The sequence below is a fragment of the Natrix helvetica genome (genome assembly GCF_964273705.1).
Source record: "Natrix helvetica genome assembly, chromosome: 4".
Taxonomy (NCBI): Eukaryota; Metazoa; Chordata; class Lepidosauria; order Squamata; family Natricidae; genus Natrix; species Natrix helvetica.
In genome coordinates this window covers 126,320,417-126,334,942 of record NC_138550.1, presented here as the reverse complement: position 1 = coordinate 126,334,942, position 14,526 = coordinate 126,320,417, and the positions used below count along the sequence as shown (strand labels likewise).

The 14,526-nt window shown below is 35.9% G+C and overlaps 1 protein-coding gene across 3 annotated transcripts; it reads right to left on the bottom strand.

Annotated features, from left to right (window-relative positions):
- Positions 1 to 33: 33 nt before the first annotated feature.
- On the bottom strand, positions 34 to 13,612 carry UBE2V2 (ubiquitin conjugating enzyme E2 V2). 3 transcript variants are annotated; one of them, XM_081953422.1, is made up of 6 exons: positions 13,504 to 13,585; positions 12,105 to 12,143; positions 10,014 to 10,159; positions 6,650 to 6,699; positions 5,502 to 5,627; positions 34 to 3,371 (listed from the first exon to the last, which is right to left on the bottom strand). In XM_081953422.1, exons 4-6 carry the CDS (start codon positions 6,668 to 6,670, stop codon positions 3,225 to 3,227), a joined length of 294 nt encoding a protein of 97 aa, XP_081809548.1. In that variant the 5' UTR covers positions 6,671 to 6,699; positions 10,014 to 10,159; positions 12,105 to 12,143; positions 13,504 to 13,585; the 3' UTR covers positions 34 to 3,224. The 3 variants fall into 3 exon arrangements, with proteins under 3 accessions (XP_081809548.1, XP_081809547.1, XP_081809546.1); XM_081953421.1 differs by lacking the exon at positions 6,650 to 6,699; XM_081953420.1 differs by lacking the exons at positions 6,650 to 6,699; positions 12,105 to 12,143 and having other exon boundaries at positions 13,504 to 13,612.
- Between the last annotated feature and the right edge of the window lie 914 nt (positions 13,613 to 14,526).

Here is a 14,526-nt window from a genome sequence, read left to right as displayed (position 1 = left end):
ATCTTTGAGCAAACATAGAGCTTAAAAATGGCACTTGTTCCAAACATTTATTATAGGTAACTACAGTGAGACAATCAAACACTGAGAAGCCAATGCAGTCAACACACATTAGAAAACAGAATACTAATAATGTACTATTCTCAGTATATCAGAATGAGTCGGACCCTCAAAAAAAAAAAAGATCACTCATAGAAAGCCGGTGCAATACATTTTGCTGCCTGAGGGAAAAGACAAGATGACATCTCTTTATTCAACAGACATCAGCTGACCAAGTTGATGGCTGCATCTTGTTTCAGCACTACCAATGAGGCAATATTTATCATTAATAACCCAAAGTAACCAAGATAGTTAGGCCTTGGAGCCATCATTTGATGCACACAACTCTGATCTCACATCTTCCCAAATCCTTATTCCTCAGTACTTGCTGAGGTAGCTGCCTTTTTTTCATAGTAAGAACCTGCACATCTAAAGGCTGGGTTGACACATCACTAACTCTATGCCATAAGGTGATTTTAGTTTTAGTTTAATGTGGTGTGGTAGCCCAGTAATTGTGGCTTATATAAGCATAACTGATGGCTTAGTATTGCATATGCAGGCCATAATGGCTTATTAAAACAAGCTATGGCTTAGCACTATGTGGAAAGCCTGTATTCTGTATCATACATGGTCTGATGGATTCGTATTTAATAATATATTTTTATTTTGTATATTGTGTGACTTCTACAAATTCTGGCTTCTTCCAGAAACCATGGTTACAAAACAATGGCTTAGTACAAAGTTTAAACCCATTCTCATACTTGTTAATTATCCTTTAGCAATAACCTTTATTTCCAGGCACATTTTTTAGAAATTATTGTGCTCTGGGATATAGGAAGGAAAAACATGTTTGCTTGCTTTATTTATACTGTTATCACATATACATATTTTGCACCACCAAATAGATAATTTAAGGCTGATGTCAAGTTGCCCTATCTACACATGGCTCTGTGCTCAAGGAACTTTGTTTTTATAAACTTACTAATATCATTACATTGAAAAGTTGCCAAGCTTTAAAGGGAAAAGGCACAAAGTGGCTTTAGGGGAATAATTCATCAAGCTTCAAGGCTCCTACAGATGTTTTTTTGCAGCTGCCCACTCCCAGTCATACTGTTCCACACTTTTCACTCCTGGCACCTCAGTTCATGTGATCTAGATTTTGTATGTAGAATCAGGTAGTCAGTCACATATACTCCTAGTTTATCAAATGAAGCCCAGATAGAATCCTTATCAAGGAAAGTGTAATATTATGTATCAATAAATTATAGTGGAATGGAAATGGCTGGTCAACTTGGGAAATGTATCTCTCAGAATTTTTCAAAAATAAAGCCTCCTTCTTATGATTAGCTTATCATAGTGGAGGGTTTTTTCTCAAAACGGTAGGAGTTATGATAAAAGACTGTATGTATGTAAATACACATACACACACTAAAAAGTTAAGTTCCATTACATTCAGAAAGCTCATAATCTAGCAAAATACATTTAGGAACTCAGGTTTGAGGCTTACTTACCATGTGTATATTTAGGGCAATTTCCTATAAGACAATTTGTAAGGTATCAATATCCAAATATAAAACATGAATTATGAAGGCCACATCATGAAGAAACTGCTGTTCACTTTTAATATATCTGAAAATATGGATTAACCTTTTCTTGATTTCCTTTTAGTCTGAAGGTAGAAGCTGCAAACTGCATTTCATGAAACACAAAATTTTAACATTTACTAAGAAAGCATCCCTTAAACAGCTGCTTATCCTGTTCATTAATTTAAAAGGAACAGAGAAAAAAGAATGTATTCTTCAATTAACGTCTCCTCTCATGTAAAATGAAGGTGGCAAAAAGAAAATATTTTTTAAATTAACACTTACACCCTACAAACAAGATTAGGCTGAGCTAATAAATTATCCGTCCACAATGGCTACACAGATCAGAAGCTTCTTTTATCTTAGATAGTACCTTAGTTGCTAGCATATGAATAACAGACCTCAATTCATTGAAGGAGTTTGCATGCATATTTCAATCAATATGAAAGAAAAAGAAATATAAGGCAGAATGAATTTTCAACACCTTAGTGTCCATCTAGGGTTTCTTGAACCACCGAGCAGCAATTGCACAAAACACAAAAGCACCTAAAAAGCCAGCGATAACATACTTACAAGGAGTTGTATCTTTCCCCTCTTATTATTTTTAATACTATACCTGCTAATAGCAAAGAGAGTTCAAGAATTCAACATACGAACTGAGCATCACAAAAGCAAAAAGGTTACAATTAGAGGGTCATTTAGTTCAAAATTAAAGAAAAATAATTACACATGCAGAGTCTAATATAACTGGTTCCACTAAAATTGCTCCAGCAGCCTAGATACCAAGAAAAAGAGTAATTAAGACAAGATTAGGAGCAACATTTGACTTTTCAATCTTGCAGGGGTACTGCCAGCGTAAATTTAGAAATAGCACAGCCTCAGGGGATATTTTTCACATTTTATTTACATTTGAAGACTATCTTTATTCTCAATCACATATCCATACACCTATTTCCTTTTTTTGTTTGTTGGTTTCACTAAAACTTAAATGCATGGTTTATTAGAACGAAGACTGTAAACAAATATTTGCAATGTCCATTACATGAAACACACAGGAGCTGCTTAAAAGAAAATCATTCCCCCATTTTATAAATACAAGTATCAAAACAATCCTGACCATATTCTGAGACACTACTAGCAGTCAGCACCCACACATTGCAAAAATTAAACAAGTTGAGCAATGGTATTTGCAGTACCTGCTACTTAATTGTTTTAATCTGCAGCTCTTTCACTAAAGCAAGATGGATAAAGCATGCCATTAGGTTTTTTTTTCTTCTTGCAAAAAGTTTCTGAAACATTATTCCACAGCAACCTGACACTTCCGATCATGCGCTCATCTTGAAACACTGGAGTTCCAAATTTAGGCTACTTCAGGCTTATGCTTAAAATGATAGTGCTTGGTAAAGAGGAAAAATTGTGCTGCCTTTTTTCTCTGATTGTGCCTGAAAACATATGGGGCATACATATACATATATATTCTTTCAATGTCCAGATCATATACACCAGCAGAAACTCTTAATGTGTGGGTGGTTTGCATTGTGAAATTGAATCAAGACATTAACATAAGTAGAAGTTGTTTAAGACAAGTTTGGGATTCAGCTAAAATTAATTGTTGTAAGTTTGCCCTTCTGGAGGTTGTGGAAGCTTCATATTTTCTTTGGACATCATTAGACGCCTTAACTCTTGAAGTATAACTTTAATGCTATAAGAATTTTGCCATTTTCCTAACACTGGTATGCTCCGTGCATCCACCTATAAAGAAAGAAATCATACATTTAAACCAAGAATGTAAAATAATTATTCTAGAATGATGTCAACAGTCAGCATGTATATTTCAGAAAATATGAACACCAATTTAAGCTTGTGGGTTGGCATTTAAACTGCTGCATTAATTTGTAAATGCAGAAAATGACTACTGATTATTGCAACATAAGAAATTATAGCTCACAGTGTCTCAAATAAGAATCTTTATTTTGGTGCCCTTTGAATTTTTTTAAAACCCAAGTAGGGGTGTCAAACTCACGATGACATGTCATCACATGATGTATCACAACTTTTTCCCCTTTTGCTAAAACGGGGTTGGGCAGGGCCAGCGTGTGATGCATCCTGGCTGTGGGCTGCATGTTTGACACCTATGCTATAGAGCAGTGTTTCTCAACCTTGGCAACTTGAAGATGTCCAGACTTTAACTCCCAGAATTCCCCAGCCAGCTGGCTGGGGAATTCTGGAAGTTGAAGTCCAGACATCTTCGTTGCCAAGGTTGAGAAGCACTGCTATAGAGGGATACTTTCAAGGAATGAATATAATTTTTCCTTAATAAATAAAAAAATGGAAAAAAGCATATGAAAAGCAGGGAATTTATGCATATATATTTTATACTGTCATATTCAGGAAATACTGTTTAACTGTTCATATGCAATTACCTTTTCTGGGAATATTACATCAAATACTCAGTGACACTGCTTTATCTTTAAAAAATACTCATCTATTCATATTTAATTTCTGGATCATGCAGATCATGTCGGCTTTTAAAATAGAAATTCTTATACAGTAGTCTTCAACAGTTTGCAGATACAGTCTTATTAATTGTTTATCTATCCAAGCAGTTCGATTAGATCTATACATTAAGATGATTATCAGAAACAGACATATTTAGCCTCTCCTCCATCAAAGTCCCTTTGCAGTTGTCATGGCAAAGTGGGATTACAGTTTCTACTACTCCCTCTCACAGTGCAGTTCCCACAGTTCCATATTTTACTAATCTGATACCAAATAAAACACTATGGAATTAAAAGTTTTAACTTTTACTTTTAATTGCTAAATATCTTATTGTGAGCTATTTTATATCTGAGTCAAGATTTTAATACTATGATGTATTTACCAATATGCAATTTTAAAAAAATTGTAATCAATCTCCACATCATTTTGGCAATAGTTAGAATGATCCAGATATACTATATATAGTTACACACAATATATAGGACAACGTATAAAGAGGTATGTTCCTTAACGCAAGGATGCCCTACGCACGGTCACTCATGCGTTGGTGACGTCCCGGCTGGATTACTGCAACGCTCTCTACATGGGGCTGCCCTTGGGACGCGCCCGGAGACTGCAGTTAGTTCAGAACGCAGCCGCGCGGGCTGTGATGGGGAGTACGAGGTACTCCCACGTAACACCTCTCCTGCGCGAGCTGCACTGGCTACCTGTGGTTTTTCGGGTGCGTTTCAAGGTGCTGATTACCATCTTTAAAGCGCTCCATGGCACGGGACCTAGTTACTTGCGGGATCGCATCCTCCCACATACATCCCTGCGGCCAATTCGCTCACACAGAGAGGGACTTCTCCTGGTGCCGTCCCCTAGGCAATGCCAACGGGCGACACCAAGGAGTAGGGCCTTCTCTGTGATGGGCCCAACCCTCTGGAATGACCTCCCCCCCGACATTAGAACCACTACTGACCTCCGCTCCTTCCGGCAAAAATTGAAGACTCACCTGTTCCGATTAGCAGGCCTGGCATAATTACAACTGTCCCTCCTGGCAAATGTATTAACTGGTTATTTTAGGGGTATTGTTTTTAACTTATTGTGTGTGTTTTAGGGGTTCAAAATCCTATATTTATATATATTGCTTTGTACAGTTCTTTTAATTCCATTTTTAACCTCCTCCATTCCAACTGTACATATTCAATTTTTATTGTATCTTGATATATTTTGCATGGACTGTACACCGCCCCGAGTCCCTTTTGGGAGAGGGGGCGGTCTAGAAGCATGAATAATAAAATAAAATAAATAAATAAAACGCTAAGCCTAACCTCTCCTGCCAAGTAGAATCCTTCACAACTTTCCTGCCAAATTAATTGGCTCATTTTGCATCCAACTTACCATTCCATTGGAATTATTTATTCCATTCATATTAATTTTAGTTACAAATCTAACTGTTGGAGGTGCTTCAGGATATTTAGGTCCACACTCTACTTTCAAGCTGTATATTCTGTTTTCATAATTTGTCTAATAAACAGAGAAGAGAAAAAGTTAATTATAATGAAAATATGCATTTCCAATTTTAAGAAAACAACTAAATAAAGTCAGCCATATTTCAGGGCTGGTAGACTTTTGCTGAGCAAATGCAGCAGAAATTGAAGAATGCTAGACATATATTACCATATTTACTTCTGTTAATCAGCTGATTAATAATTTTGACTTTTTAAGACTTGCATTTACAGCCATTCTAATTAACTGTAGAATTATTACCATTCCAAAGGATTTGTGTGTAAACCTAGTTCCAATTCCACCTAAAAATGTCTATGCATAGGAACCCTAACGCAATGAGGAAAAGTAATACAATATTTTCAATTTAATGAATATAAGCATGGCCACTATATGATTATCTGTTTGCTTCTCTATGTGCATTATAGACTATTTTAGGCATACTATATTAAAGGTTTAAATCATATTTCCCTTTTCAATTTAACCAAGCTATATTTTCTTACAACCCAATTTTTCGCATTGAACAACAGTATGCTTTATACTCGTTACATGTACACTTATTTAGTTTATTCTGTCTTTAGCATTTGTATAAATAAGGGCAGCAAATATACTCAATACTCCTTCCTCCTACTATTTATTTTCATTACAACAACCCGATGAGATGGCCTGAGAGAAAGTGACTTGTTCAAAGCCACCCAGCCGGCTTTCAAGCCTAAGGCAGGACTAGAACTCAAATCTTCTGGTTTCTAGCCTTATGCCTTAAATTTTGCTGCTATTATGTTCTGATGGATATTGACCTTTCAGTTTCACAAATTCAAGGCTATGCAATGATTGGACTACATAATTTACAAAGCAGGTTTTACCCTTATGCAATGTTATTTTCTGATCTCAAGGGGTTCCCTATCCCTTTACCGCAGATTTGAGAACTGCCTAGAATGCAGTCATTAAAAATAATTTCTGCTGGCAGAATGGTATCCACCACAAGATAACAACCCATTAAGGTAGAAAGATTCAACCCATTAAGGTAGAAGGTTTCTTCACACCTGTTTACTTCCATTTTCCATACTTGCTCAAGAAGCAATTCAGATTTGAGCTAAAATAATACAAAATGACAGTATTTAGGGCACTGTCCTAACTAGAAAAAAATGTTGGTTATTTAAATAGATTTTTTTATGTGTACAAGTAAAAAGTAGTTATTTCAAGTCAAACTTGATTCCTGGTGACTTTATGGTTATACTTCTCTCTGCAGCAGTATGGAAGTTGTTCGCCAATATAGTCTTTGCTTTTTTCCCTCTAGTCTAAAGGCCTGGGAATTTTCAGTTTTCCACTAAAGTACTAACTAGCCCATGCTCAATTAGCTTTCCTGCCCAGCTAATGTTACCCATATTAGGTAGTATACAATTATTTAATCTCAATTTGGCTTATTAATATACAATGATTAATGAAGTCATTAGTTAGCAAATGATAAGAATGCACAAATCAAAAACAGAATAGATACATAAACAGAACTGAGAAAACTGTGGGCATGCATCAAACTAATCATCAGTGAGATCACTAATTCTGCTGATTGAAGATTAATCTAAAAATGTTACAAAATAGGGCTATCAACTGCTTTCTTTCCTAGATAGAATGGTATTTAGCATAAAGATTACAAAAAGATTATCTTATTATAATTAAAACATTCTAGATAGAACTAATTCTTAAAGCTTCAGGCAGTGAAGTTGCAAATAGAGTCTTTACTGGACCTAAATGCTGAGGGTTTATAATCTCTTATTTTCAATCTGGATTCAGATTAACTGAAACTCTATGAACTCCAACACTAAAATTTTAAATATAAAGCAATAACTAAATATATGTTTATCCTTCAAAGGAGAAAAACCTTCTATACCACCACCATATGACACAGTTGGCAAAACAGGAAGAAATCCTTATAAATGAATAATAATTCTACTGTGATAGATTCTTAATGATTTTGGTGCAATAAACAGAAATATTTTTTGGAATTTTGTAACACTTTAAGCCCTAACTTTTAAGTCTAATTATGATTTTCTACATGATCACTGAAATAATACATATGAAAACACTGATGATGTAAATTCTTAATACTAATTGTAATAATCCATAATGAGTGTTGTGTATATATTTAATTCTTTTATATTTACAAGTACATTAGGCAGATGGTAAACGAAGTGTCAATCCTTTATTGTAATGATGACTTAGAGGCATTTGCTTACCATAAATTAATTAATCAAATTCATCTTTTAGATTAATTGAAATCTAAAAATTGAAACCTCCTCCTGATCAGTTACAACTTTGGACTTTTAAAAAAAAATAGAAACTCTTATGAAAGCTGCATTTGAAACTGTATTAATCATCCTGGCTGGTAAAGAATATTTTATAAAAGTCTCAACTGAAAATTTATGTGCAAGAACCCTAAAATAGTTTGGGAGAAAACTGTAAAAGTGTTAACATGTCCTTCCAGAATGCTTACTTCTATAGTTCTCATGTGACAATTCTAATGACTATCATAAAAACATTTGCAAGTAAATTATATTTGCTTCTTTTTCAAAGCAGGAGTGACTGTCATTATTATATACTTTTCTAGCATTAATCCTGACTGAATCTTCTGAGTCAACCAAATTCAATTTCCTGCATTCAGGCTGAAAAAAAATATTTATTATTCCTACCCTGTAAGAGCAATTGGAGTCTTCAACTGATGCAGAGTGTGACAGCACGGGCAGTTCCTGGGGTCCCTAGAATGATCATGTTACACCACTGCTCCGCGAATTGCATGGGCTGTTTGGTCTGCTTCTGGGTGCAATTCAAGGTTGTTATTACCTTTAAAGCCCTATATGGCATGAGTCCAAGGTTGCCTGCCTCATTCCACTGAGACTGGCCCTCTCAACACGCACCACCAGAGGAGGCATGCTACGGGCTTTGGTAGCTAAGGAATTTCGGCTGGCTGGGTCCAGGATTGTTCTCTGCCGTGGCTCCAGCCCTTTGGAACATCTTACACCCTGAGATGAGATTGGCTGCCACCCTCCTAACCTTCTGCAGGACGCTGAAGACCTGGCTCTGCCAGATGGCTTGGGACCCTAACTGGGGAACATCATACTAGAGGTGATTGATGAATTAAGAGGCAATCCCACTCCCCCGCTTCACATATACATTCACATCCTGTTCCTTCCTTCCCTCATCTTTTTATTATAAATGTATCTGTATGGGGACTTCTATTTTTACTGTTTTAGATATATTTATATGTGACGATTTTAATGTTTTACGCTGCAAGCCATCTGGAGTCATTTCATTACAAGATGGGCAGCAAATAAATTTAATAATAAATAATAATTCCCTCAACAGCACTGAGAAAATCCTCAAATTTCTCAGTTCTAAGATCTCCATTCTGCAGAACCTCATTCAGCTTCAACTAATACAATTACAAAAAAGAAATACAAAAAAAATAAAAGAACTATAGTGTAAGCGCCATCCTACTTAAAATTCTTTTATACCAAATAAAATTCATTAAATTGTGCTCAGTTCTAAGCTACAAATTTGTATCAAAGAGCAAAATGCTTTATAATACTGATACACAAAACTAACAAGGTCGTCATGTCTAAGTTAAAACAGGCACAATAGCTAATGTTGGTATAACTAACAAGAAAATTATACTCCAAACCCAGCAACCGACACACATCTAGGTCTAAGGAGGATGCAGTGGTGGAGGGTTTCCACTTGACAGGACCTCAGATTCCCTTCTGTCTTTCATTTTATCTCACATATTAACTCTGGGGGGAAAGCCCACAAAAAAGGGGGAGGAAAAGCAACGTATCTTTGGATTCTTTAATGCAGGCCAATTGATCTCTTGTATACATACATACATACACACACTAATGGAAAGGAGGGTGATCTGCAATAAAGCCTAATATGACCAAATTTTTTTATTTCTTAAAATCAAATCAATTTCTTTGCAAACTGTAGCTATCTAGTAATTTCAATAGTGAATCCATGGAATAAGATAATATATTTCAGTTGCATCACTATTAGAGAGTAGCACTCAAAATTAATGTATCCTTTGTTTTGTGAAATAGCTACCAGTGAGCTCTATTTTCTCAGTAAGATTATTACAGAGTTAATGAACATATACATATAAACGTTTTTGCCCTTATTATTTTAAGTATATTGTTCATGTCTTAGATTGAGCATATAAGAAATATTTCCAATAATACCCAAAAAGAGAAAATAATTTTTTGTAACTACCTCTATTTGTTCCTATTATTTAAAAGAGTCCTGACAAATTCCGCATTTACATTCAAAGGAAGACTGGATTGTAATTATATTAACTACCACTGATCATGTTCTCTTAAAAAGTGTTTCTTTTTAGAAAAATATTTAACTTCCAGCACCAACCCTTGGTGGTCCAATAATCATGCCTGTCCACCGCGTAAGTGTCATGTCTTCATCATCTTCCAGACCCCAGCTTACTGTACCATCTCCTACTCCTTTTTGACCCTCTTCAAGTTCTTCCAACAAGCGAAAATTACGAGGGACTTTAACTATTAGAGAGAAATGAGGCAATATTAATATTTTTAAAAACAGTATTAGAATAGAATAGAATTCTTTATTAGCCAAGTGTGTTTGGACACACAAGGAATTTGTTTTTGGTGCATATTAAGGAATTATTTAACCTGTTAGTAAATATGTTTCATCTAATCCAACCATTATAAAGCACACATCAGAATGTGTGATTTTAAGCAAAACAAAACACTTTCATGGTAAACAAAGTACATCCCAATTGAAAATTAAACCATTATGCATAAAATAATGTTGTTCTAAGTCATTCAGAGCTGCTGCGAACTGTGAGATGAGCAGTATATAAATTAGATGGATTCAAATTATATGGATAAACGTTTAATTTATTTTGAAATAAAACACTTTCTCATGAGTCTTATTTTAAATGATATTCTAAATATCAAATTTCATACTTGAAAGTCAAATCAAATCAATTTTCTGCATCAGAAAATAGCTCTTTTTTGATAGTGAGGATTTTTTTCAATTCATGTTATCAATCTCCATGAAACATTATCAAATGTAAATAATCAAATCTTGACTTAATACTTTTTCTTTCCAGAACATATAACACTTTTTTCCATAGTGAGACACTGAAATTAGATTCTAACTACTAGTTTTCGAACAAGTTAGAATATGAAGCCAATTCCAGATTATGATTTATAATTTCTGATTTGTTGTAAAGCTGATGACAGTAATTTTGTGGTTTAGACAAAATAGGAAACTACAGACAGAGTATTTCTGATTAATTTTATTATATTGAGCAGGCAACAGCTCAAGACATGGGTGCTCCGGGCAGGGGTGGCGGGACTGACTATTGCCGTTCAGTATAGCACGGCCAGGTACAAGGTAGGTGCTCCAGGTGGTGGTAGCATGAAAGAATGTCTGGAGAGGGAACAGACCTATGCCGTCACCTCCCAGCTTGTGGGAAGCTGGCAGGGAAGGTCGCAATGATGATAATGTGACCATGGGATACTGCAACCATTGTAAATGGGAGTGTGTAACTTTGAAGACCAGTCAAAGATATTGCTTGTTCAGCACTGTTGTAAATTAGGACTACACTTTGCCTGAAAATTAAAGGCTTTTTGTTGTTAAGGTATTAGGTCTGGGAAAACATCTGGTGCAAAATAAGTTTATAAGATTTCATTTTCTTATCAATTATATGCTCCAAATTCACACTTTTACTGGTCACTGAAATTGCTATCAGATTATTCATTCAAATATTGTCATACCTGATTCTTTGTCTAGATTAATAATTATGCAAACACAATTAAGTTGGTTGAATATTACTATGCCCACAGAGTAATTTTGCTTTTGGAGGCACAAACTGAGGAAAGATCTATGGGTTTTTATTAGATGGTACCTGCAACTCAAGATAGAAGTCTGAACTTTATTTTATTAAAATATACTGAAAAAAATAGCAATTGTAACTATCATACTAAAATACACAAATAAGAAAAAGACTCAATCTATTCCATGCTGTGAATTCAAACAAAGTTGAAAAGGACATCTTAGCAAATTCTAAACAGCTACCTTTTCTTACAGAAAAGCAGTATGTTTTATTTTTACATAACGTAAGGGTATAAATATACACTATACTTGTTCAGTACATACTTATCTGAACTAGATATATAAATTGCTTTTCTCATGTATGTAAGAAGTACTATCATTGCTTCCCATAAGACCTCCTAAATTTGTCAAGTTTTAGATAATACTTAAAAACACATGTGTTTATTATACTTTTTGAAGTAATACTAAGACTCAAAACTCTTAATCAGATGCTTGTTATTAAAACATTTGTGTAGATACAAATCTATTTCAAATTTAATCAAATTAATTTATTTTAAAGTAATGGCTTATTTTATTGCTTTGTATACTGCACTGGACTCTTATGAGGGAGATACAAATATAAAAATACTGTACATTACTTACATTTAATAATTTAAGCATCCATTGTGTGCAAAACACATCCTGTTTAACAAGAAACAATATTTACAGTCTAAGCAAATCAGAATATAAGGGCATCTGCCAAAGGCCTAGTTGCCTTATCATGGCAATTGGATGCCCATGGGAAACTCAGAAGTTATGAATAAAACAGCATCTCCAGGTAATTGTGATTAATGTTCACTGATTTAACAATCCCATTCTGTATCAACAATTTAATAATTAGATATCTTAAAAGCATCAAATTAATGATCTGCAGCACTAGAACACTTAAATACAGAGTTGAGATGCAATGTTGCCATTTCATGAACCCAAAGTAAGAACTGATTTAATCCAGATTTTTTTAAATAATTCAGGATACTAGAAAAATAAATTTTGTAAATATAATACATATACACACTGAATTGATGTTTTATTTTTCCATACTCACTGAAACGCCACATCATGAATTTAAGGTGAATTTCTGGTTAACTTATATGTTCTCTCTACAAACAATTTTTTTAATCATTATGTGAACAATGAGATATGGATAAAATACCAAGAACATCCAAGTTAGAGTAATATAAAAGACAAGGCATACTGCATGCTACAAAGGAGCAAGAATATTCACATTTATCATACAGCCTAAACAAAAAATGCAGAGCAACAATCAAAAAAGGAAGAAAACAAAACTCCAAGGTTATATAAACTGCTTAAGTGGCAGATCTTCTTTCCTGAGATCCGAAGGAAGTTAGCCAAGATGACAGAGGAGGAGGAAAGCGCCTGAGATTATCAGATAGAAAACCTTAAGAACAAGCATTCTTCAGAACCAATAGAATAGTAAGCGAAGATGCCAAGCCAAACTCATTGGTTGTGTTTTTTTAAAACTCTGTTAATCAGGTAAACCCCAGACTTTGATGTCTGTATTTTCGAAACGAAACACGCGAGCGAATTCAGTCTGGCTTGGGAAGGGCCGCATTTGTCAGCCTTCTGACTGGAAAGGGATGCGACCGAAAACATTGCTCAGCTCGCACAGCCCTTTAAGCCCTGTAAGTTTCCGCCACAGAAACAGGTTCGAAGACCCAGAAAACCGCTCCCCGCCCGTCAAGATCCAAAAGCCGCCTTGGAGGGCGCGTCTGACCCCCTCGACACGTTCCTAACCCGTTGTCTTTCCCCTCCCGGGTCTCTTCCAAGCGAATTCTCTGCCCCGGCGCCAAGCCCTCGGCCTCTCCTCCGCTTCCCCGGGTGGGACTTCAGTCAGGCTGTACTGACGCCGCTCACCCGCCCTCCCTCCCGAGGGTTAGTCTCAGCCCCACGCTCAAAGCCTTGTCATCGGAGGACCTCTCCCTCCCAACGGACAGCGCCACAGCAAGCCCCGAATGACCCCCACCCCAATCTCAGCACAGACCTGTGGATCCGGCCATCTTGTCCAAACCCCTCCCCCACCATCCGGAAACACACTGGCGGCCAGCCGTGAGTGTTGCTTTGCGTGCAACGTCATTTCCTGGAAACAAGCCCCTCCCCTTCACTGAACTTTTTGTGTGTGTGTTTGTGTGTGATGGTGGTGAGATCCGTCAATCTCACGGCTAGCATAGAATGAGGGCTTTTGCATCCGGGAAGGGAGGGCGAGATAAGCGCTGCCGCGTAAATGCAGGGAGGTGGGGCGGTTCCAACCAGTGGAATATTCTGGAGAAATCTGCTAAATAGGCTGTTTTCGGGAAGCTGCTACTAATGTGCTCAACAAGTATTTTAACCATCTGAGCAGTTAATTCATTTCACAGCATATGATACTTAGCTTTTTGCTGGGCTATGTAGTTTTGCTGACGAACAGGCTTCCCTGGGCAGTAATCACTGGCTGAAATTCCACTCAAGTATAAATTTAAAGTGTGCCGACCAGTTTTTACAGATTAGGCTGGTGAGAAAGAAGATCATAGGAGTGACTAGGATGAGGAGGAAGTACTTGTCAGTATGTGTGATTTTTACCTTGAGGAGTGGTAGCTTTTATTGACTCCTCGCTTGGTTTAAGATCCAGCCTTACCACTCCCAGTGCTATGTTGATAGGAATTAATCATAGTGAAACGGTATATGTCCAAGGTTCAGTTTGAAATTGAATGGTGTCGTCAGACTTATCAACCTTCAAAACAGCAAATGACACTTCACAACCACAGATAAGGCTATCCGCGCATTTAGTATTTAGTATTTAATAACAGCAATTACAGTAGAATATCTTTTCATTTTTTACCATAATCTCATACGTGAGTGTGTCTATATTCCCTTCACAGACCTCATTTCTGTTGTTTATTAGATTTGAGAGTTTGTTAATGTGTTGTTTTTTAAAGTATGCAATGTGATATATTACTTAATATATGAGAAGGAATAGATTTAAAAACAAGCTTTACAACATTATTTGCATGTTTCAGTTTTAATTAAG